Source organism: Lissotriton vulgaris, chromosome 7 (genome assembly GCF_964263255.1).
Source record: "Lissotriton vulgaris chromosome 7, aLisVul1.2, whole genome shotgun sequence".
NCBI lineage: Eukaryota > Metazoa > Chordata > Amphibia > Caudata > Salamandridae > Lissotriton > Lissotriton vulgaris.
This window is the reverse complement of record NC_141695.1, coordinates 1,559,178,544-1,559,205,529: the sequence shown is the minus strand read 5'-3', so window position 1 is coordinate 1,559,205,529 and position 26,986 is coordinate 1,559,178,544. Positions and strand designations below refer to the sequence as shown.

Genomic DNA, 26,986 nt, shown 5'->3' with positions numbered 1-26,986 from the left:
AAAATGTTTTGCCCAACACATCAAAATTCTTTCCTCACCATTACCCCTATAAACATGGTACAAATATTCCAAATGTTGGTGAATAGTTACAAATGGTAATCAGTCACAATATCGAATTTTAAATATCGATATGGCAAAATATCGAGTTTGAAATATCGAGTGGACATAATATCGACTTACAACAATATTGTTGTGCAGAATATTGAAATGCAGGTAAGAAATATCGTTTTTCATAATATCGAAGTTAGTAATATCGACAGTCATAATATAGTTGTTAAAAATATCGATTTCGTTTAGTTTTTTTAAGTGTTAATGTATGTGTTAAAAGTATGTATTATTTTTGTAATGTATGTTTGAATTTTTTTAAAGTAATGAATTTTATGTTAATTAGTTTATGGAGGAATAGGGCGGGAAGTAATTTAATTATAATATATTTTTTTAGAATTATTTAATGATATATTAATTAGTTTTTACGTAAATCAAATTCTGTAGTGGGTTGTGGTTTTATAGGGGAATAGGGCAGTAAGTAATTTAATTGAAATTAATGACTTAATTATTTTCTTAATTAATAATTTAGTATTTAATCATTTATATTGTTAATTGAGTAAATTATTTATTATGAATTAATTATAAATTGATTAATAACAATTAACAAATAATCGGTAATTATGTTAATCGCATTATTTTTTATTACTAATTAGAGATTAATTCGATATTAATAAATAATTTGTAAATATGCTAATTGTGTACTTTTTTTAGGAGTGAGGGTTGATAGGGGAGTAGGGTAGGAAGTACTTCAGTTTGAATGACATATTCATTATTTTTTACATTCTATTTATTAAAAGTTATTTATAGTGTTAATTGTGTGAATTAATTTAGATTTGATGGATGTTAATGTTATTGTTAATTGCAGTTAGTTAATTAATTAAATGTTAATTAATTATATTAACTTATTAAAATGTTACAATATTATAGGTGACATTTCTAGGGGAAAATGGTGGGAAGTAAGTTAATTTTATAAAAATAATGACTTGTTAATTAATGTTAATTATGTTGCAGAAGTGGGTATACTAGATTATTCCCTGATGCTATCCAAAACTTACCCTACTATTACACTTGGTGGAGTGGGGATATTAAATTATTCCCACCCGCCATCCAACACTTTCCTTACTGTTGCACTCACTGGAGTGGGAATAGTAATTTATAACCTCCCGCTATCTAACACTTTCCCTACTGTTGCACTCAGTGGAGTGGGAATAGTAATTTGTACCCACCTGCTATCCAAAACTTTCCCTACTGTTACACTCACTGGAGTGGGAATAGTAATTTTCACCCTTCCGCTATTCAACACTTTCCCTACTGTTACACTTGGTGGAGTGGGAATAGTACATTATTCCCACCCGCTATCCAACACTTTCCCTACTGTTGCACTCACTGGAATGGGAATAGTAATTTTTACCCACCCGCAATCCAACACTTTCCCTACTCTTGCACTCACTGGAGTCGTAATCGTTATTTTTACCCACCCGCTATCCAACACATTCCCCACTGTTGCACTCACTGGAGTGGGAATAGTAATTTTTACCCAATGTATTCTTTTTGTGTGTTATACCTAAGTGCCCATATATGCTTATATTACTTGCTCATCTATACTATACTCTTCTCCCCACAATGGATGTTTTACCCATGTAGCATCTATATTCCCTGAAGACTCAAAATGGGTTATTGAGGCACCATCTGTGTTCAATAAAGGTATCCTGACAAGTGGGAAACAACACCGGATATAGAACCAGACCCGGAGTAAGATGGTCTACTGCACCCCAGTTATATATGTGGGTAGAACCAAACAAAGTGATGCGGCAGCCTCTATGTCTAGCTTGCATTTGTGGCTATAAAAACCTTGCTACACCACTGAGCAGTAAGGAAGTCATTAAATGGACAGATAGGCCTTTTTATGATGGACCACCCTCCTATACACACATGTATAAATTGTGCTCTCCAAAGTACAATTACCAACCACACAGTAAGAAGAAATGTTCTCTTTCATACTTACAGACTGACTTTTGTCTTTATCGACTGTTGCTTCCATTTCCCAAATCTGCTGACCATCTAAAATAATATGGAATATAGTATATTTTCATCTTAAGTATACTTTATCCTTCTGTACCCCTGCCAAATGCTTTAATGTCCCAAAGTACAAATATATGCTGTAAATGCAATGTTGAAAGACGATAACAATTTGGAGTTTCATATTGACTATCCAATATTGATTAGTCTATTTTCATCGATTCAATTCAATTAATCTTTATTCAGCCAAAAGCAATGCCATACAAGATACATAAAAGATATACAATCCAATTAAGACAAAACAAATATTACATAAGGCCATCCGATCATAAAAATCATTATTAAAAGAAAACAGTTTAAAAACAGTATACAATAGGCCAGAGTTTTCGTGCATGAGTTGTTTTGTTATTATGTTATATGCATATCATTGCAGCTCTCATTCTAACGCATTGTTGAATTTACCTGGTGTAAGAATGGGGTTTCTAGTTGGCTAGGGAATGCACCTCAGCCAGGAAGACTCCACCACTCTAACATTGGTGGTTTGCGGTGAAGATTTGAACTTACATTTGTACTTGACCCACAGTAATTGGTGTTCATCACTAGTCTAATGCGGATCACTAAGCAGCCGCATACTGTGGGGTTTTTTGCTTCTACTTTTGTTAACCCTTGAAGTATCCACACACCATGCCTCTAAGTGGTAACCCAGCAAGTGAGGCGGCAGAATTTGAGTTTGAAATTGAAATGTTGCATACGCACAAAGTAGAAAAGCTCAAGCAATTTTGCAAAAGCTTTGGATGTCCCATAAGGAGCTCTGCTAGGATGGAAGGGCTGTAGAAGGCCTTGAGTGCCCGGTGAGAGGCCAGAGAAGCTGGGAGACTGGAAATGGAAATGTGGATATGGATTTGGTAGATCAGCAAGGGAGCTTTGGAGCTAAGTATCTGCCTGTAGAGAGTGTGCCCTCCAGACTGGTAGCAGTGTGGCTTCTAGTAATCTATTTTCAGAGGAGATGAAGGAGAGACAGAGGGCCAGGAGTCATGAGTTGGAGGTTATGAGATTCAAGATGAAGCAAATGGAAATAGAGAACCAGAAAATTGCAATGGGAAATAAAGGAACAGAAATTTGCCCTGAAAGAAAAGGAAATGATTCTGGCTCATGAGAGGAGAATGAGAGAGCGTTATGAGGAGCTTGAGAGACTTGAGTCCATAGCCAATCAAAAGGAATTGTGTGTTGCTCAGGAACTGAGCTTGGCTGGGCTGGAGGTAGAAGTCATGAGGGTGGAGTCCAGCTCAGAGGGTGGCAGCAAGAACGTGATGTCTAGTTGCTGAGAGAGACTTATAAACACCCAGACATGTGGTACCTGGCTTTTATTTATTTATTTATTTATAATTACATTTGTTAAGCGCGCAGCTACCCGGAGGTTTCCCGGCGCTAAGGCAAACTGAACGGTATAGAGGATGGGGAGGGACAACAGAACAGAAGTCTAGGTGTTGAAAAGCCAAGTTTTAATTCCTTTACGGAATGTCAAAAAGCATAACTCAGAACGCAAAGATTGGGGTAGGGAGTTCCATAAGGAGGGTGCCAGCAGGGAAAACGAACGTCCTCCCATTTTGGCTCTGATGACGCGAGGGGTCCTGCACTTGTTCTGAGTGGACGACCTAAGTGTACGAGGGGGAATGTATTGCTGCACCAGAGCAGAGAGATAGTGAGGGGCTTTTCCAGTCATGATCTTGTGCATGTAGCAAAGAGCTTTGAATTTAATTCTGGTCTTGATTCGCAACCAATGCAATTTACGCATATGCTGAGTGACCGAGGACCTAGCAGGCAGGTGACAGATAAGGCGAACTGCCATGTTCTGAACCACCTGGTACTTCCTGGTTACCTCCTTGCTGGCACCCAGGAGTAGGTTGTTCCCATAGTCCAGGCGAGAGGTGACAAGAGCCTGGACTACGGTCCTCAGGGTATCAGCCGGCAGCATCCACGTGATTTTCCTCAGCCACCTGATGATGGTGGTACAGGTGGCAGAGACTTTCACCACGTGTTGTTTGAAGGATAGTTGGTTATCGAGGAGGACCCCAAGATTGCGAGCTGACCCGGTTGGAATCGGTAGGGGGCCCATCTCCGGTGGCCAATGTTGCGGGCCCCAAAGCGAGGTGTCTGAGCCAAACAAGAGCAGTTCTGTTTTGTCACCGTTTAATTTTAATTTGTGTTTCAGCATCCAATCAGATATTTGTTTCAGCCCGGATTGAAGAGAAGAGGAGGGAAGGTTTTTATTGGTAGAAAGTGAATAGATGACTTGAGTGTCATCAGCATAGGAGTAAATTGTGAGACCGGCCTGTTGTGCCAGAAAAGCGAGAGGTCTCACATGCAGGTTAAAGAAAAGGGGGCTAAGGATAGACCCTTGGGGAACACCGTGAGTGGAGGGGAGAATGGACGAGACAGAAGAGGAAGAAAAGACTTGGAACGTGCGGTCCGACAGGAAGTTAGCAATCCAGGCCAGGGCGGAACCACCGACACCAACAGCCTTCAGGGAGGACAACAAGATGGAATGGGAGACGGTGTCAAATGCGGCACTCAAATCAAGCAAGATGAGTGCCACAGTCTCCCCATTGTCCACCTGACGTCTGATGGTCTCCGACACACCAAGGAGCGTGGTTTCCGTGGAGAAGCCAGCCCTGAAACTGGATTGAGAACCATGAAGAAGATTAGAAGTTTCAACAAAGGAATTGAGTAGGGAATTAACGTGTTTCTCCAAGATCTTGGAGAAACATGAAAGCAAAGAAATAGGGCGGAAATTAGAAGGGTTGTTGGGATCTGCGTTAGCCTTTTTTAGTAATGGGACCACCATTGCGTGCTTCCATTCGTTTGGAACAATCGCTTCTGTTAGTGAAGCATTTAAGACATCCAGAATAATGTGAAGTGGGGCTGAGTCCAGAGAATTCAGAATTTGAGGGGGCATTGGGTCAAGGGGTGAACCAGATGTGATGTCTTGGAGATACTTTTTTAGGAGCGGGGGGGAAATAGGATCCCAAGCGTGGAGTGGGGGGGTAGTTGGGGTGGAGCAGGGGCTGGTAGCAGGGGAGGAGTGGCATACAACTTGATCAGAGGAAGTGGAAGCAGCGGGAGTTGAATTAAAGATATCATAAATCCTCTCAATTTTCTCGCGAAAGAAGTTGGCTAAAGCATTACACTGGGCAGTGTCCAGACAGGGGTCCTTGGGACCTGGCTTTGAAGGAGGGGACTAAAATACACCAGGGGGTTCAGGTTTATGAGGTAGCTCCAGTGGTGCGCAGGCTCCCTGAGGTGGATTGAGGAACTGGCAAAGGAGATCATATTCTTAGAAGTGGAAGGGACACTCTACTGACTAGATGTAAAGTGCAGGGAGAGGGGTTCCCACATAGTAGAAGCCATGGTACGTGTGTATAGAGATGGCTCAGAAGAGTGTGGGTTGAGTGACAGAAACAATCAGAAACTGTCTTACTAGTCTCAAGAGGGTGATGTGTTGTACTTTTGCAAGGCACAGGATGGTGAGGTGAAGGGTAGTGTGGTAAACACATGAGAGTCGCCGTGTGACTAAATTGTTGGAGAGCATATGTTCAGTCCCTGTTTTCCAGAGCTATGCCAACACCCGGTGGAGAGTGAGTTCTCTGATCTCAGGGAGCTTACACTGGAGGCAGACCTTGTAGTGGATTCCAGAGGGTCTGATGAGGCTTTTGGGAGTAGTCCTGAATGAGATGGCTCAGGCGTTCCCCAACAAGATGAGGTAGAGGAGGTTGGAAGTAATCCAGATAGGGAGTGGGGTGGGATGAGCCCCAAAGTGCCATAAAACCAGGCCCAGAGCTTGGTTTATTCTATGAGTGAACACCAGGAGGGGGCCTAGTCTGTATCAGGAGGCCATCCCCTGAGGGGGATCCCAAGGTGGCAGGTGAACTGGGGGGGCTGCTGTGCCAAGCATTCCACAAGTTCTGTTGACTGGCAGCACCACTCTAGTTGGGAGGGTGCATGACTACAGAGAACGAGGTGAGGGGAAGACAGTCCCCAGTGGAAGGACCAGTGGGTCAGGAGTTGCCAGCTCTGAGGTCACTGCACCCAGGAACTGACACTGGTGAGGCCACTTCTGGCCTGGGGAGGTCTTCATGCACTGTCAGGGGGAGTGGAGGATGGAGACTTGCACCAGGCAGACTCTTGCACAATTCATGAGGAGTGCTATTCCTTTGGTGGTGTTCTCCCCCAGAAGTCCTGGCTTGCCAGGCACAGGCACAGGCCCAGTCTCAGGGTACATACCCTGGGTTGGATGGCCAGGTTCAGGGTGTCCCCCTGACCTGGAGGAGGGGGTAACTGCTAGCAGTGCCCATACCAGTTTGTTTTCTGGGGTTACCGCTGCGGGTAAAAAGGGGCAGAACCCCAGGTAGGAGGACAGGGTGTGGGAGAGCTCATTAAAGTCCACTGGCCAGCCTCAGGGTACAGACCGTGGGCTGGTGGGCCAGTGTTACTAGTCCATCCATAACCTGGCATGAGAGAGAGTGGACAATGGGTGCCAGGCAGGAGGGAGAGTGGACAGTGGGTGCCAGGCACCAGGGGCTACTGCCCCCACTCTGATGCCACAATGGTTAGAGAGCCCTGAGAGGCATGAGGCCTGGCTCTCAACTCTGACAGCCGTTAGTAGCCACTGTGGCTTGCAGACCTGGTGGACAGAGCTGCCCTTGGGAGGGGGACAGGAGTCACATCCCAATAGTGGACTGGGCCATACCACTGTGTTGGACATGAGAGTACTGTCTGCCTGCCGTGACACATCTGTGAGCAAAGTAAATGTAGGCACTTCACAGATGGGAGCCACAGGCAAGGTGAAGAGTTCCCCAGGGGTTAGCTTAGTGGGCCCTGAGAGTAGAGACAGAGGGATCCAACTGGGTTCAGGAAGGCGTGGAAGTGGAATGTGTCCCTGCTGTTGCGAGCCAGGGTCCATGTTCTATCACCACAATCAGGGAAGTCCATCAAGGTATTAATAGGTCTCCCCTGGCTTTAGACTGGGGAGGGTTGTGTTAGACCTGGCCCTTTTTGCAGGTTTATCCCCCAAAATTTTGACTTTTGCCTCCGATTTTTCTGATCCTTCTTTCATTGGCTGTAGGACTCTTGGCACCTTACCATTTCTGATCAGTGCTAAAGTGCATATGCTCTCTGTGTATTCATGATTGGCATATATGTTTTACTGGTAAGTCCCTAGTAAAGTGCACTGAGTGGACCGGGGCCTGTAAATCAAATACTACTATTGGGCTTGCAGCACTGGTTGTGTCACAACCATAAGTAGCCATGTAAATGTGTCTCAGACCTACCACTGTAGTGTCTGCATATGCATGTTCATGTTGACCTGGCAAGTGCACCCACTTGGCAGGCCCTAACCTTCCATTTTCTTACATGTATTGCACCCCTCAAGTAGGCCCAAGGTACCCCCATGGGCAGGGTGCTGTGTATGTGAAAGGTAGAACATGTACTGCTGTGTTTGACATGTCCTGATAGTGAAATACTGTGTATTTTATTTTTCAGTGTTACAAGGCTTACTGTCCCATAGGCTATCATTGGAGCTGCGCTGTATCATTTTACATGTGAATCTTTCGAATGGGACAAGATGGAAAAATTGAGTTTAGGCTCTCTGAACTCAGAATTTATAAACACAACTTTTGGTAAAGGTTTTTTTTTTAATTATGTGTTTGAAAAGGGCACTTTTAGCAAGGGGGCCTTTTCTTGCTTTACAGTTCTGTTGCCTCTGACGGTTTGTGTATTCAGCGTCTGGTTTTGAAGTGACAGAAGCTGATGATGTGCATTCACTCTTGACAGTCACAAGGGTGTTGAGGTGTGCCCTGCCTTTCCTGCGCGACTCATAGTTGGGCTGAATAGACCTCTCCTGCATTTAGAGTAGTTGGAGGAGTCTCACTAGCACTTGAATAGGCTGTGTCCCCTTTGCACAATGCTGTCTCCATCTCCTGTAGGGAAGCTGGGCCAGAGAGGACAGAACTGGTTTGTACTGGGCTTCGGGACCCTTAACAAAAAGAGAACAAAGAGAAAATGGAGTATAAGTATTGGACCTTAAACCCCAGAGAATTAGATCACTTCTGGATTAAAGAAGAACCGCAACCAAGGAGAAGAGCTGGAGAGCTGTAAGGAGGAGTCCTGAACCTTTGCGGTGCTGCTTTGCTGGGTTGTGAAACTGCTTGAGAAGAATCTCCAAAGGCTTGTGCATGCTTGCCTTCGGTTCTGAAGTCTTAGGGGGACAAGACTCCAACTGCAACCCACTGGCCAGCACTTTGACTCCTCTGTGACTCCAGTATTCAAAAGGATGCCAATTCCAGTTCCTGGGCCCTGAGAATTGTGTGGTTGGAGTTGCAAAGAAAGAAGAACAACACAGACACTGTCAGCAATGCCACCAGTGATGCCATGGCCTGCACTGAAGTTGAGGGCACCGTTCGTAAAGTGCACAATGCACAGCCCTGCCTGCACCGCAGATCCGGCGTCCTTCGACACCTGCCAAAGCCTGCAGTTATCGGCCTTACCGATACCAGTGCTCGCATGACACCGCCAACATTCCATTATTGCGAAGCCTATAACTGACGAGGGTGACTTCACAAACTCTTCGATGTCGCATCGCCTCACTGGAACTGACCCGGCATCGCCAATGCCACCAAACCTGCGCTGTGCTGGACTCAACGCCTCGCCTCCTTATGGACTGGTTGCCTTGCCTCCCCTGTGGCAGAAAGGAGCCAATTCCGCCTCGGTCCATCGACGCTGTGCATCTTCCATAGGCTTTGTTTCCAAGGTATTGCTGTTTGGGGGGTCCGCAGTGGGCGCCGTACTTTGGATTTGTGCCTGTCACGACATCATAATAGCCTCAGGTGGAGCTATTTGTTTCTACAGTTCTATTTTTGAAATAACCACTTTAAAAGTAATATCTTGATATAAGTATGTTGGATTTTTGTTGTTTTGGTCTTGTTTGGTTTAAAGATACTTTATTTCTTCAAACTTTACCGATTCTGTAAAATTGTGCCCCTACACGCCAATTCTTGTATACCGGTCGGTAACGGCCGAAAATACCGATTTTCGGCCGTTACCGACCGACCTACATCTGGCCCTTTATGTTTTAACTGGCGCCCTGTTAGAAAGAAATTCATTTTTCATTTATGTCTTTTGAGTTTTGCAGCATACTGCCTGATGGATAAAGGGTTCAGGGTGTCACTTAGCCTCAGACATCCCATTACCAGTGGTTAATTTGTAAATAAAATGCAGGGGTTCTCATCAGGAGGCAGCTTGCACCAGCCCATTTCTCCTGTAAACACCACCTAAAACAGAACCAACTAACAAATGTGAAAGTGGGGAGAGGATGAGGTGTAATGGCCAGAGCTGCAGACTTGAGCTGGGGAACCAGGCTCCAGTCTCTGCATCTGCTCAATATCCTGTGATTCTGGGCAAATCACTTAACCTCCCTATAAAGGAACGTGTCCTTAACTGGTGCTCATGAAAACTGCTAGTGTTGAATATGTGACGGTGCTGAGCACCAGTAACCACTGGCTCAAATTGAGCACTGCCTATCACATTGATTTATGCAGAGGAAAAGCTTTTGGTTAGCATGGCTTGCTGTTACTTTTTGGTGATTTGTGTGTGGGGGGGTGGAGTCAAAGCATTCTGGAGTATGAATTGCATGCCTCAAATTTGCCATTCATGTGCTTGCCATCACATTCTTTGGACCAGCAACCACTGGTTGAAGTTACGTTCTGATGGACACCAAGCACTTATATAAAGGGTTGTGGCACGAACCGCAGCTAGTTTACTTTTTGGTTAAGGGCAAGTCCATCTGCAAAAACCCTCTGCGAAACAGCACAGATCTGCAAATGGCCATGGTGACATAAGTGCAGATTCAGGTAATGCAAACCTCTGCAAGGGGTATGCAGTAGTCTCTATGGATGCCCGGCTAGTTAAAATTCCTCCACTTTAAATACGGTATTGCCTCATCATTATGATTTCTTGCACTCGCAATGGGGGCTAACCAGTAATTGAGCACACATTTTTCTTATTTTGCCCCCAGTTTGAGTCCTTTTACCTTGGACATCTAACCAGGGGTTACATTGTGAAATGGGAAGTGATATTATTGCATCAGTATTGCCGCATGAGTTTTATCACACAACCCCTAATCCTGATTTGAGCAGAAACAGAAGCTTCCATTCAAACTTAATTTTACCTAAAACTTCTAGCAACTTCTCCAGCAAAAATGATGGAAGATATGATGGAATGTTTCCAGAAATTCTGAAGAGGCAGCTCTCATCCTCATTTTTTGCTTCTATCTAACTAGAAACATAATGTGAATGAACTTTAAGGTTAATGCTCTGGCCTGTTGCTTTTTGGGTCATGAGACTTTTGTAAGTGACTTGAAATCTGACTATATTAAATTCCGAAAAAAATTAAAAACCTAACTACTCCCTAAATTTTAAGTTATAGCCAGCAAACTTACCAGGATATTTGCTCAGCGCCTTGATATCCCTCGGGATGAGTGTAGCGCTTTACAATAAAATAAAATAAAATAAAAATAAATAAATGAGAAGGTGGCACATTTTATATCCGAGATACAGCATATATGGCCTCCTAACAATAAGTTTACCAAGAGACAGACGGTCATGCTGTTTGGAGGCTCCCTTAATATCTACATAAGGATTTTATAGAACTTCCATGCTGAACAGTAGTGATTGAGGGTCTGATTACGGGTTTGGCAGTACGGGAGTGGGACCGCCCCCATTCTGCACCGCCAAACCTGTGGTGAACCACTTGCCAGAATAGGAGTTTGCAGGTACTGGACTTCATGACATAGGGGGGCACAACATGTGCTGCATACATCCCCAGGCTCAGAGGCAACAGGGGGTCGTGCGTGGCCCCCTTGGTTTAATCTCTGTGAAACCTCATGAAAACTGCAGTGGAGAGGAAACTCGTAATAAGCTTGCCGGGACCGCAGCAGTCCCACCAAGCATATTGCGGCCTCAAGACCTTCGCGCCACCCCCAGGGATCAGAAGATCAGGGCGATCAGAAGACTCCTGCAGGACTGCAGGTCCATGGACTGCCAGACCCCTAATCAGCCCCTCTGTGGCAAAATACACAGACATTCCTTGAAAAAAACACTGATTGGCGGAAAGCGCCACATGTGCATGCTGGCACGATCAGAAATTAACCATCTTCTGCCAGGTGCACAAATTCTCCATCAATGGCAGTTGGTGATGAGTTGTGGTACAACATCGATTCTGCACCTTAATGTGATTTTAACTTACTATGCATATGCAGTTCACCCTTTTCATCAGGGGAGCACTATTTTGTTTACATGATGACAAATCTAAAATTCCCAGAAAGCATCTATATTGCTTTATAGTGGTATAATTGTAGCATCACAGCATTTGTTCAAGGCCATATTTCATTTTATGTATTTAAAAACATGCCATTACCGGAAATATTTATAATTTTATACGCACTAACAGCATGAATTAACATTTAAACTTGAGGGTCTTACAAATGTAGAAAATGAAGAATCTTGAACTTAATTGACATAATTCACCATTATGCTTTCTTAACTGCATGTGACTACACCATTTCCAAGTGATCTGTTTAACTATAATTGTGTGATGTATGTCGTGTCCGAATGTCTGACAAAATATCGAAAACTAAAATATCGAAGTACAAAAATATCGGAACAAAATTATCGATGTCAAAAATATCGGGATCCTATACTTAACTATATATCTACACAAATATCGATTTTTTAATATCGATATACAAAAATATCGTTTACTGTGATATCGACCACATTTATATCGGAAAACTAAAATATCGCAATCTGCAAAATGTAATGACACTTACAAAAATATCGAAATCAAAAATATCGTGAACATTAATCTCGGATTTAGAAATATATCGACTTTTGTAAAGCTTTTCTTTACATAATTAAGGAACGCTTTATATGTTTTCACATCAAAAAAACATACAACACTTTAATTTCTACTATACACACACCATAAAATCAAATATTATTTTTAATTTATTTTAAAATATGTCACATACACATATAAAAATATTCTATGGTACTGTGTATACTTTTCTAATTATTCTTTGATTTTATATTCTAATACTAATTAATGTCAACAGAAATTCAAATCTACTAACTAACCAATCACAAGCCTAATTTTTTAAATGAACCAATAGTAAAGTAATTACTACTGACACTCCCCTATATAAGCAATGAAAACGTAAGCACAAACTACTTGCCAAAAGTCACAGAAGGAGATTCATCTCTATCCGAATTGCTGCACAACAAGTAGAAGAACGAGACTGAAAACCTACTATTACATCTACTAAGTAAGTAAATAAAATATATCCTACATTATTTTCTATTTGTATTTACTTACCTGCTAAATACCCAGTGGCCCTTTGCTATTCATACTACTTAACATTCTAAATAATGATATAAAATTATTTTTTTTAGATACTACCACTACTGATAATTGTACTCCAAATAATTGTGAACAAAAGATAGGAATACAGAATCAGAAAAGTATGTAAGTAATTTGACATTGTTTAGTTTTGTGCACATTAATCTAAACACCCTGAAATAATGACTTTTGCACACCATCTTTTTATTTTTCTATAGATTCTGCTACAGAAAACTGCACTAATACAGAACTAAGGCTACAGTACTACATCTATAATCCTTTATATTAAGTAAGTACATAAAATAGAAAGTGCTTCATTTGCTAGTAATACTTAATTACCTGCTAAATACCCAGTACCCCTTTGCTATTCATTGCAGTTAACATGCTAATAAATTATCTGCTAGTATTTGTTTAAGAGACCACGAGAACTGAATATTTTACTCAAAATAACTGTGAACAAAGCATAGGAATACAGAAGCCAAAATATATGTAAAGAATGGCACATAGTTTCATTATGTCCACATAAATCTAAACACAATGAAATAATCATTTTTCTCCCACATATTTATTTTTCTCTATAGATTATACTACTGAAATCTGCTTTACTACAGAACTAAAAACATCAGAATTATATCTAAAATACTTTGTCATAAGTAAGTACATGAAATAGAAACTGCATATTTAGTACTACTAATTATTTTCATGCTAAATACCCGGTGGCTCTTTGCTATTCATAGTACTTAACATCCTAAATAATAACATATTATTATTTTTTTAGATACTACAACAACTGAATTTTCTTCTCAAAGTAAGTGTGAAGAAAGCATAGGAACACAGAATCGAATAACTATGTAAGTTAAGTTACATTGTGTAATTTTGTGGTCAAAAATCTAAACACTGAAAAAATAACAGTTTTCCTCAACATATATTTTTTTCTCTGTAGATTCGACTTCAGAAAACTGCACTCCTAATTAACTAAGGACCTCAGTAGTATTTCTAAAATACATTTGAGTAAGTAAGTATTATGCAACTGCAATAATTGTGTGAAAACAATTCTAACATTTCTAACTGTTTTAATAATTTTCTATGACATATTCTTTATTTACAGAGCAAACACAGTGAATAGATATACAGACAACATACAGAACTTCACATTCTAAACAGCAGTAAAACTAATAACTAAGTAAGTATATTAAATGACATATTTACCACATGTTTCAAAAAACCTACCAACATGGTGATTAAAGTAACTCATATGTTCCTTATTTTTTAAAGATAACACTACAAAGTATTCTACAGAAGTTGAAGAAAGAATTATACCTGCCAAATACCAACAACAAAAATTATGTAAGTATCTTCACAATGTGAATAATGAAGACACATCTTTGTAGTAAAAATGAGCTTTATAATTGCTAATTTACCTAAACATTAATAAATAATATACTACTTTCATATTTCTCAGAACAGCTACAACAACATCAAAACTATTTATCCTCAACTAAAGAAACAAGAAAGTCCAAAGTTTAGCTGTACATTGTAAAACACGTAAGTATAAACATTCCTACTTATCACTAACATAGATTATTGATCACATTTAAATTGATATTAACTATTATATATATTTTATAGATATACAAAGTACAAAATGACCGAAGGAGCCGAGTTTGTGACCAGCCAAAAAGGAAAATTATTGTTATGCTACATGGGTTACACGTACACACAGGAAAAACAATATGGCATGAAAGTGAATTGGAAATGTAGCAAATATTATTCCAACAAGTGCTACGGCAGAGCAACAACAAAAGAAGCTACAGTACTATATACTAGGGAACATAATCATCCACCTAATATTACAGAAATAGAAGTCAGAACAGCCATAGAAAGTATTAAAGAAGCTAGTACCGGATCCCAAAAGCAAACTAATGTCATTTTGAAAGAAGCCATTCCAAAAATTCCCAAAACAGCCTCAACCCAAATGCCAAACATCCTATCATTAAAAAGAACTATAGCACGGACCAAAAAAGCGACAACTTCTTCAACACCATGTCCTAGAACATATCAGGATATTAGTTTTAGTGCTAACGAAATAATAACTTTAAATAAACAACCCTTTATAATTTATGACAACGAAAGCAATGAAAATAGACTAATAATTTTTGGTACCAGTATGAATTTAGTGAAACTGCAGCAAAGCCAATATTGGATGATGGATGGGACATTTAACATCTGTCCCAAACCATTCTTCCAATTATACACAATACATGGCCTCTATCACAACTGCAATATCCCTTTGTTATATGCACTATTGCCTAACAAAAACAATTCTACTTATATGGAATTATTAAATGTCATAAAACAAAAAACCAATGATTTCTCTCCGGACAAAATCATTCTTGATTTTGAGCATGCAATGCTCTCAACTATTCTAAAGATCCACCCACATACCTCCATTCAAGGGTGCTATTATCATTTCAACCAGTGTTTATGGCGACACCTTCAAAAAACTACCCTAAGTGTCGAATATGCTACAAATTCTTCATTTGCTTTTCAAATAAAAAAACTTATAGCACTTGCCTATGTCCCTACAACAGATGTAGCTGAACATTACAATATTATCATAGACAGTCCATTTTATAAACAAAACGAGGCTAGATTAACTCCTTTTCTTGATTACTTTGAGGACACCTGGGTAGGCAGACTCCACAGATCAGGGCACAGGAGAAATCCAAAATTCCTTATTCCCTGGTGGAATGTGTACCATAGTACCCTTAACGGGGAGTCAAAAACTAACAATGCCGTTGAAGGTTGGCACAATGCATTTGTCCAATCAACTGGCAAAAGCAAACCTAGTCTCGAAAAATTCATAAAATGCCTACAAAAAGAACAGAGCTATCAAGAATTCCGAATGGACCAATCTGTTACCGAAATTGTCCCTAAAACATCCAAGCAAAATAAACAAATGCACAAGTACCTGGAAGAGCAGGTTAAACTGTACCCTAATACGAAAGGCATAGAATACCTAAACATCATAGCCAAAACACTACTGTAAATAAAGCCGAAACTGTTATAAAACACCAAATGTAGCACCTAAGTATGTGAAAATATGTAACGTGAGCTTTTAAAGTATTTAATGTATGCAATATATAATGATATTATTTTAATATATGCACACATTAAAACTAAATAATAAGTTAAAATCAATTCCGTAATAAATATGACATTACCCACCCACAAAAATAATAGAAAGCAAACACTTACCAATTTAGTTGTCTATCCAAGAACGTCCATTACCACCAAAGTAATCCAGGTAGTGCAAAAGTAACCCAAAAAAAAATGTAAAAATACAACTGTTCCACAATTAGGAATTCCACGCGGTCCTTAGCCATCGAACTACCATAAAAAACCCGAAAAACTCGAAAAAAAGAAAGAATCGCTCCGGAAAACCCGAAAAACTGTAAAGAAGTGTTTGTAAATCACTGTAGGATTAGAAAAACTAACACTTCCTTTAGAAAAAAAACGGAACTTCCGATGTTGCGAACACCTAGGAAAAAAACATAGAAAACAGACATTCCCACCCACAATATTTAACAAATAATGACAGACTAACATATTAACATTGATGATTTAATGTTCGATATACCCTAAAAGACTTAAATGAACTCTATAAATAATTAGTAAACTAACTAACACGACGTGTATATACCATACGTAAATATGTTATTTCTAAATCTGAAACATAGCTCCCTCACATTCAACACCACTAAATATAAGCTCACTAGTGTCAAACCTTAATATTAATACACATATAATATATAAAATTAACCTTACCTGCAGCGACGTGAAGTGTCTCCCAACCGCGATCAGCCCTTCTTCAAAATAACCCAAAACGACCAAACCCGGTTACAAAAGAAAGCACCAAAAACTAAATAAAATAGTCCCATTTGTAAAATATAATATCTATACAGAACTAAATGTGTTAAAAAAGAAGTATTAATTTATGTTATATAGAAAAATATCTATTTTTTTTTCCTACAAAGAAATCATGATAAAAATGTACATTAATATAATAATGTAATATGATGAAAACAATGATGTTTATGTTAACAATGTCAAAAATTGTAAGTACATTGTCACAAAAAGAAAAAATATTTTTAAAAAAATGTAAAATGTTTATTTATATTGTAAAAATGTTATCTTCACAAATGAAGGTGAGAAAAGCTTAACAGAAAATTATTATTGTTATTAGCAATTTTTTTCTAACATAACAATATGTGAAAGAGATAATAAAGAATGTTAATGTCATATGAAAATGAAGAAAAATAATAATGGTTCTGTATAATTGTTATTAATAGTGTTTATAAAAGTTTATTTGAAAGAAATGTCAATAAAAAGATATTATTATGCATTTATGTTATTTGTTAAAATGTAAATTAAAAAAAAGTTAATAAAATCATGCTGAATATTGTATTTTATTATCTTACTAAAAAGTATCAATGTAATAAAAAATACATAACTGCATATTACAAGTGAGTATATGTTGGACTCTAATAATGTAATGAAGAATATACAAAATCCAGTGTACATAAAATTACAATACATGTAGCACAGTAATAACATAGAAATTAATATTCCAACTGCACTCTACATAAAATGTTAATATGTACTATACACTAATTAATTTCAATAGATTATTCCAACAGTAGTGTACAGTAAATTAAACTTGATGTAATATTATATATGTTAAAAATCCTGTAATTGATTAAATTAAAAATAAATATATATTTATCCTGTAGAACTAGGTACCAAAATCTATAAATTAACCCTGAACCCTACAAATACTCCTTTACCCTAAAAACAGAACACTGACCCTGAACACCAAAAATAGACCTTAACCTAAAAACTTAAAACTGACCCAGAACACAACAAGAACCCCTTTACCCAAAAACTAAAAACTGACCCAGAACCCTAAAATTAGCCCTTTACCCAAAAACTATAAACTGACCCTGAACCCTAAAATTAGCCCTTTACCCAAAAACTCAAAACTGACCCATAACCCTAAAATTAGCCCTTTACCCAGAAACTGAAAACTTACCCTGAACCCAACAAATACCCCTTTATCCACAAACTGAAAACTGACCCTGAACCCTAAAATTAACCCTGTACCCAAAAACTGAAAACTGACCCTGAACCCAACAAATACCCCTTTCTCCACAAACTGAAAACTGACCCTGAACCCAACAAATACCCCTTTCTCCACAAACTGAAAACTGACCCTGAACCCAACAAATACCCCTTTCTCCACAAACTGAAAACTGACCCTGAACCCAACAAATACCCCTTTCTCCACAAACTGAAAACTGACCCTAAACCCAACAAATACCCCTTTCTCCACAAACTGAAAACTGACCCAAAACTCAACTAATACCCCTTAAATTAAAGATAATTAAGTACATTAAATAAATTAATAACAATAAAAAGTAATTATTCTCAACGAATTGAGTAAATAATAAATTAGACTATATAATATTAATTACTGAACTAATTATTATTAATTAATTAGCAATTAGGTGTAATGTAGGAAAAAAATATGTACAATTATTAATTATTGAATTAATTATTAATAAATTACTTCCCACCCTTATCCCCTATAAACCCAATAACCCGCTCCTAAACCAAAAAAAATTATTGTGAAAAAATGTATTTTACTAATTGTAGAAAAAAAAAAAAACAAATATCTACATATATTGTTTAAAATATATATTTGTAAATTAATAATTAATATTTATTAATTATCAATTAATTATTAATTAATAATATACACTATAAGAGCTTAATTAATTAACTAATTATTTATAATTAATTAAATAATACGTATTATTCAGTATTTGTTATTAACATATATTTAATACTTATTAATAAATTACTTCCCACCCTTATCCCCTATAAACCCAATAACCCGCTCCTAAAACTAAAAATGTAATTTTATAAAGTTTTATTTTACTAAATGTAGAAATACAAAATTAACAAATATCTACATATAATGTTTAAGATATGTAATTTTAATTTCATAATTAATATTTATTAATTATCAATTAATTATTAATTAATGATATAGACTATATGATCTTAATTAATTAACTAATTAATTATAATTAATTAAATAATACGTATAATTTAGTATTTGTTATTAACATATATTAATTAATTATTAATAAATTACTTCCCACCCTTATCCCCTATAAACCCAATAACCCGCTCCTAAACATAGATATGTATTTTTAAATATTTTATTTATAATTGTTTTATTTATTATAATTCAGCTTTTTTATAACTTTCCCATACAATTATTTTACTTTTTCCTATACTATTGATTATTTCCATTACTACACGATATTTTTTTTTTACGATATTTTGACACTCGATATTTTTTTTTTACGATATTTTGACACTCGATATTTTTTTTTTCGATATTTTTGCATACTCACCTATTTCGATATTTTTGTATCCGATATTTTTACATACCTATATTTTTGTCCTACGATATTTTTACTTCGATATTTTGTCTTTCCGATATTTTTTTTTCGATATTTTGTCTGATTACCGTCGTGTTCATATGTGGACAAATGTTCTATCATTGGAAAGCAGCATGCCAATTACACAGAAGCCAGGGTGAGATGTTCACCCACCCCTTCCACAGGATCAGAATTTATTGTATTATCAAATTTCCATGGGAGGGACTTTCGAGAACAATAATATTATGTTTTTTTCAAAGGGGGGTTTCATTTCATTGTATTTATATTTTATAATCTGAAATTCAATTGTAAGCCATCTCAGACAAGTACCAAGTACTAATTTACGGATGTGTCATGTCCAACATAATGGTATTATAACATTTTCAGACTTGAACCTCAGCCCAGATGATAAATCTGTCACCGTTCAGAGTTATCAGAAATTGAATTTTTTGAAAGTGTTATGTTGTTCTTTCTGACCAAAGTTAATTCTCTGAAATGTAGAACTTATAGAAAGTATTTAGTTAGAATGTACTGGAAAAAGACAGGGAAAGTGCACAGTGATAAGCTCATTGTGTCTTTTATGTAGTGCCACATCAGAGCCCCAATTGGAGCCTGTGCAAGAGTTATTAAAGATCCCCTTGCGCCCAATGAGATGGGCCTAATAATACTGTGTGAAGGCCATTCCTTGAGATAAATTATGGATAATTAACACCTTGTTTTAATTTCAATATAAGAACTTGCATTTATTATTCATGTATTTAATAGCTTGTTTCTCTTTTAGTTATGGACACAGCTAATTTGTTAAGTAAAAAAATTGCAGGGACCCAAAGTTTGCCTTTGGGACCTACCACCAGCGTTACTGAATACTCCTAGTTTTGATTTCAACACTGGTCTCTTTCTTCTTTCTTCTATATCTCTATTTAAGCCCTGATGTATCTCTTTGTCAGGGTCTTTCTCTTCATCTTGCTTTCTCCCCTTTCTGCCTTTGTTTCTCTGTATCCACTGGATAAATGCTGATGATGAAACAAATCTCTATTTGAAAAATGATCGCAAAAGCCCACTATCTGAAAGCACTGCCAAAAATTAAGCTCCTCAATAAATCAGCAAATTAGATTAATACAACTTCTGCATTAAAAGGCATACGTGGAAATCAATAGTAGGCCTACTTGGCATGTATGCCCTTTTAAAAAACAAATAAAGAACTTGTATATTTGTCTGATGACCAAGCTTTACGTTCATCTGGTCTTTAAGGTAGGCAGTGAAAAGATAGAAGTACGTAGATAAAGTGATCAGAGGGCAGCTCAGTGAAGTATCCATGTGATTTCTGCTATAGCCTCAAAAGCGAAGTAGCCAGATGCTAATGAACACGCTAGAACCAAAAAAGCAGGCGTCTCCTGTGCGCTGCACAGAGTTTTATGAACCAGTGTTGGACAGGTCATATGGGACAGTGGAAAAGCTCCGGGCAGTCTTGAAATCAGGAGCTGCTTTTCCTAGTTGGATGGAGTGAGGGAACCAAACCCATCCAGCACTCAAGCAGCTCCCAGGGAGAGCTACACAGCACTGTTATAGGCAAATCCAGGAAGTCCTGCTGCAAAAACATTATGATCCTGGCTGCAGTGGTGCACCAGTCAGTGTTGGGTTGTTGAACTGATTTCTTTTCTGTACTATTTGTAGAAATACAGCTTATGAAGAAATGTGTGCAGAAAATTGTGGTATAAAAATTAAAGTTTTTTCAGAACATAAAAATGGTCTTCAAGCGAAACCTCCAGAAAAGTCTCAGACTTGTTCGTTCAAGTATTTCCCTGAGCTCCTTTTTTCCTATTCGGAACAAAGCAATATGGGAACATGGCTATTAGGATTGGCATTTTCTACTCCATCTCTATTGGTTTAAAAGATTTTGAAAATATTAGTGTATACCGTCGTATGACAGCCATCGCTACTTCAGCAGCGGTTATTTGTGATATTTTATCAGGGGCTGTAATAAGTGATTTATTCAAACTTGTTTGGCCCAGCTGCCTTCTGAACATCATCCTCCTAGTCCAAGTAATAATGGAAAAATAATAGGAAGACCCAGTCTTGTGCCTGACCTATCCTTTTTGGCCCCGCCCAGGACCAGGCATAGACATTGGTTGGTGTGTCATCGTGACATCCTCAGTACTGCATCACTGCCCTCCAAAGCCATGCTGGCTGTTCCCCCTTAGGCTCATGCTACCTGTAATTAACTGTTGGGTCGTGCTGTGCTGCAGGGCGGTGAGACTTATTCCTTAATGCATACTGCCAACCTGATCCAAGCAGCAGTGACAGAAATGTGCTGATAAGTGTTCAGTCTAGCCACCTTTCTTGTGCACATCATAATTCAATATTGGCCCACTCACTCAAAGTGTGTTAACCTACACTGTTTTTATATTTAAATCTAAAGAAAAATATATTAATAAAAATTAAAAATTTCAAGCACAAAGCCCAAAATACTAACTACCATCCACATCATAATGGCATACACATTTTTTATATCTACAAGCACCCTAACTGACTGATATCGATTAAAAAAAATGCCAGGGTATTGAAGAAAGTATAATGCGCCCTCTACCTCCAGAAAAGAAAAAAAAAGTAGACCCCAGTGTGCCACCTTCAGCAGCCTATTATTTGCTGCTGGGGAGCTAGGTGCAGAAAGGTCAGTGTCAGGTGGTGCAAAATGAAAATCAATGGATAGCACCATGACCCACCCACTTCAACTCTCATCTTATAGTGTATACCCACCCCAGATTGTTTATGTTCAATTTGCACAATGTTTTTGTTCATCAAGAGGCTCTGAAGTGACAGCACAGTGAAACAAATGGTGCAAGAGAACACATTTTTGAATAATGAAAGATGGCCGCCCTGTTGCCATCCCAACGTTTCATGTGTAAACCATTTGATTATGTTTATGATTTCTACACAGTTTGGTGGAATTACTCCTGAGAGGAACTTTACCTAGATATCAATGCCTACTGGCCTTTCCTTAGCTCCCAACATATTACTACAGTTGATTCTTTATAGACACGATAACTTGTCGTGATAGCGTACCCCAACCATTTCAGTGCTCCACTAATCCACACCACGTTTTCAATTTTTGAGACTGCAAATGATGTAATCATTGCTCTCAAGCTGTGATGGTGTTTTCATAACTCGTTTTGAATTTCGGGTCCGGGCTTCTTTTTTAAAAAGAGCTGCCAGGGAAAACAAGTAATGTTATATTCTGCTGAGTAAAGTGTATTGATTTGCACTCCAGGGATAGTATAAGGCACACTCAGAATATAAAGGTCGTAGAGGCATTTTGGGGTCTGGGAAAGAAAAGAATTGCATATTCGTCATAATAAAGTCAATTTTACTTGCAGGTCCTACATTAGGCACATAGGTTGCAATATTGTGATATGTTGTGTTAGCTGTGTATGAAGCAACTCATGCCAGCTGGGCACAGGTATAGGGCAGTGTGAGCCCTGATTATGCAAAGAACTTAGGGGCATTTCATCAAGACGAATACCGCCGCTTTAGCGGCCTTTTTTGGCCGAAAAGCGGCGATTTTGTTAATGCTCAATCATCAAGGGCACGCTAACGCGTGTTACCTTGAGTAAGTAACTCTTCAAATGCCACTTTGCATGTCAGCGATGAATATTGCTAATGACATGCAAAGTAGGCGTTCCCTTACATTTCTTCGAGGAAATCAGCGCAGAGACAGCAGTGCAATATTAATATGCCACGAGGAAACCCACGATAAAATAAAATACACAGCGATTTGCTACGCCTGCATTTTAACTGACTTAGCCATACTTATTAGGGCAGGTGGATTGTGCGACTGAAGTGTTAGGGGCATATCATCTAGGAAACGCGATAAATATTGCATTTCCGGCTTTCCGCGATTCTGTTTCACGCCGCTGTCGCAGGATTTTATCGCCGTGGAGATATGCCTTGGTAATAGCGCAATATCTTGTCGATTAAATCTAGCGATCCGCTGCGTTAAACAGAATTGCGGAAAGCGGGAAATGCAATATTTACAGCGTTTCCTAGATGATATGCCCCAAAGAAGGGATGGGAAAAATGTACTGAATAAACAAAAGTAAAGAGCTGTTTGAAGATTAAGAAGATAATCAGTAACTTTTTAGGTGGGACTCGTTCTGAATCTCATTCTGAGATGCCAGGTTTGTTTATGAGTTTAAATCCATCTGGTGCGGCCTCTCAGAGGCCCTATTCTCAACGCCCAGCCCCTTATCTCACAATCAGCTGCTGGCTAGTTTGTGTTCAAGACGATGGAGTGACTAGTTTCTGTACTGCCATTTCAATAGTGAGACTTATGGTACACCTACTGAAGGATTTGCAGTGATATCAAATAGGGTTCATTTACCCAGGCCTAGGAGCAAGAGAAGAGACAGGCTAGCAGGATGGCTCAATGAGTTGAACATCTGCTGCAGAAACAAACGGTGGTCTTCTGTTCACAATTTTTATGTTCAAATAATTTTATTGGTTGTAAATGTAAATGTATAGGCATTTATATAGCGCACTACTTACCCGTAGGGTCCCAAGGCGCTTCGACCGCTGCAAAACCCTTCCTGGCTTCCCTGAGAGATGGTCCCTTAATGGGTATCTCCAGGGTGAGACCAGGCATCCCTGGCGGTCTGGTGGGGCCGTTAGTGAAGATGAGGCAAGCTAATGCCCAGAGTTGCCGAGTGTGATCGCTGATCAGAGTGGGCACCGAGGCGAGAGAATTATCGAGTCCGCTGACCCTGGTCCAGAAACCTGCCGCGCCGGGAATCGAACCCTGGTCCCAGGCCGTCCTCTGCTCTCGGGTCTGCCGCCTCTAACCAGTGAGCCATACTACTTCACTTGGTTCTTTCCGTAAACAATTTACACATATCCACATACTCACAAAACATTAATAAACAAAGAAAATGCTTTGATATATGAAAATAAGATGGCATCATGACATTCTGTACATTGCGTTCTAAAATCTCTAACATTCCCTTGATAGGATACTAATAGGTTTATTTGGCCATCATAAAACTAATCTTCAGTTCACAATTTTAAATCCTGCCAGGTCTAACAAAGCCTTCCATTTGTATGGCTGTTCATAAATGAGGCACCATATGTTGAGTTATTAGGGACATCTTCTTTGCACAAAACTTCTAAATCACAAAAAATGCTTTATATAAAAAGTACAGTATTATTATGTAGTGTATGTCTCTCACTGAGAGCCACTATTGTGAATGTCTAATTCTAGTTCAGGTAATTCACTTCTATGACGCAGCAACAGTTGTTAACAAAAGCTACCTAATGTTGCTAAGATATAAAAGAATATCAGGCTGCTAGGGCAGGGCTGTCAGTACAGTGCTGGGGGCAAAGAAGAGAGCACTTGAGGAGGGAAGGTAAGAAGAGAGGGATCAGTCACAGAGGCTGGCGGGCGTGGGTGGCAGGAGATCAGGTTTTTATTGATACAGGGAGGAGATGCCATGCTATGTATGGCTCATCATTACTGCTCTGTCTTTGTTTAGAACTTGTAAAAAGCAGAAAATAGTTTGGGTGGGCCATACATAATATAAAAACTATAGATGGGTAACATTGAATAACGCCGACATGTTTCACCTTTGGGTTCTGGATGAAATCATGGTAAGCTTGAGCTTCACACATGTGGTCTACTTAATTCCACAGAGAACCTCTCAAGGAAAAACATCCCCCGTTATTCACCGTTATCTATGGTTCTATATGTTATGTATGGCCCTCACTAGGAGCTAGTAGAAAGAACACAAAATCTGTATTTTTATAAGTATGACAGCAACAATGGGTAACAAAAATTAAGTAGAGGCTGGCACAGGTAAGAGCGTTGGGGCGTGGCGGGGGTGGGGCAGAGTGGGCGGTGGTGGTAGTCGACAGACAATGGGATCAGTAATATTAAATGAATACATAAATAAAACCACTTACCTTGCACTAGCCGCATTGCCGAGCCGAGGCGATGCAGCGAGCGCAAAGGTAAGTGGTTTTAGTTAGTAATTTATTTTAAATTACTTATCCTGATGTCTATTGACTTCCACCAGCATGCATTGCATTCTCCTAATGAATAAATACTTTGTAAGCTGCTTATACAATGCTGTGATGCTGTGTGTTTTTGTATCTTTTTTTTACAACCACCCCATAAAAAAATATAAAATAATTTAATCAATAAACATTTTTGTTTGCTTCCATACATAAGAATGATGCAGAGTCTTCTAAAATGGATTACAAACCAGTGAGAACAATCCTTTGTAAAAACAGCTTGATATAGTATTCCACCCCAGAATGTTATTTTTATTTTTAAAATGGGCTTTAATCTTAACACTGCACAAAAGACATGGCAGTCTTATAATGCGTTGATCTTCCACCTATCCAATAATTGAGGATTTGAATTTAGAACTGCTAAACATTGGCAAGTAGGAAAAGGCAGAAAATCGTAGACTGCATTTTTCAGAAAAATATGATGGTGTATGGCCATTATTTATTTAAGTATATTCCTAAAAGTATGTTTATTGAATGTTCTTTATATTCCATCTTCATATCGTAGTTATGTATGTACTTATTTATTTATTAATTCGTTTTGCAACAGCATCAAGAAAACGTTTGCCACTTATACAGTTTAACTGTATTAAAATGATGTCAATTTCTGATTAATATTTGCTCTAAGGGACATGAATTGTTCGAATGGAGTAATTTGAAAATCATACTATTGCATGTATTTGCATATTAAATAAAAATGCTTAAAAGAATAACAGTCATTGGACAATGTTCCTTATATATACTATCACAGTTCACTTCTAAATTAACATTGCTGTTTTGGCCTGCAATATATTTCGTCAACGTGATGGATGCAAGTTTAGGAAGTCCACTGCAAGCTTTAACTACATTTGACTGATGCTTAATAATAAGGAAAAAGTCTGTAATTTCCTGGATGCAGCCCAATAAAATAAACTCTGCCTTGAATTTTCAATGCTCACTTTCTTTTAACTATTTGAGTTGTAGTCTACATGTCATCAGCCCAGATCTACTTTCAACTTTATGATGAAACGTTCAAGTAGGTGGTCCAATTCCTTTGGCTGAGACCTTAATCACTGACATGCTGCACATTTTTTGACTTACAAAAGGGGGTGGTGATGAACAGAGTGTCTGAATTGAGCAGACCACTCTTACCCAGTCCAAAGATCAGGGCTTGATCCATCACCGTTATTTATCTCACTGCCCCATCCCAGCTCAGAACCTGGCTATATGCAAATCAGTCTGTCCCTGGCCCAGTGCATCATGGGAACAGGGCAGACTAAACTACCAAGCCAATTCTTTACCAGAAAGGAGACAAGCTACCGGGGACCGGTTTCTGGCATTTCAGCCGTCTTCGGCCCGGCTTGCTTGAATCCTGATGGAGCAGTGAGAAAGGGACTCATGTCTGAGTATACCCTGCCACACCTATAGTGGCCAAAATCGATTTACAAAAGGGGGTGGTGATGAACAGAGTGTCTGAATTGAGCAGACCACTCTTACCCAGTCCAAAGATCAGGGCTTGATCCATCACCGTTATTTATCTCACTGCCCCATCCCAGCTCAGAACCTGGCTATATGCAAATCAGTCTGTCCCTGGCCCAGTGCATCATGGGAACAGGGCAGACTAAACTACCAAGCCAATTCTTTACCAGAAAGGAGACAAGCTACCGGGGACCGGTTTCTGGCATTTCAGCCGTCTTCGGCCCGGCTTGCTTGAATCCTGATGGAGCAGTGAGAAAGGGACTCATGTCTGAGTATACCCTGCCACACCTATAGTGGCCAAAATCGATTTACAAAAGGGGGTGGTGATGAACAGAGTGTCTGAATTGAGCAGACCACTCTTACCCAGTCCAAAGATCAGGGCTTGATCCATCACCGTTATTTATCTCACTGCCCCATCCCAGCTCAGAACCTGGCTATATGCA

The 26,986-nt window shown here is 38.8% G+C and overlaps 1 protein-coding gene across 3 annotated transcripts in view; it reads right to left on the bottom strand.

The window, feature by feature from the left end:
• NFATC2 (nuclear factor of activated T cells 2) overlaps window positions 1-26,986 on the bottom strand; it is a 348,132-nt gene that overhangs the window by 106,911 nt on the left and 214,235 nt on the right. For all 3 annotated transcript variants that reach the window (XM_086932454.1, XM_086932452.1, XM_086932453.1), the window contains exon 7: window positions 2,054-2,109. In XM_086932454.1, coding sequence (XP_086788580.1) covers window positions 2,054-2,109 — 56 coding nt within the window. The remainder of the gene's footprint in view (window positions 1-2,053; window positions 2,110-26,986) is intronic.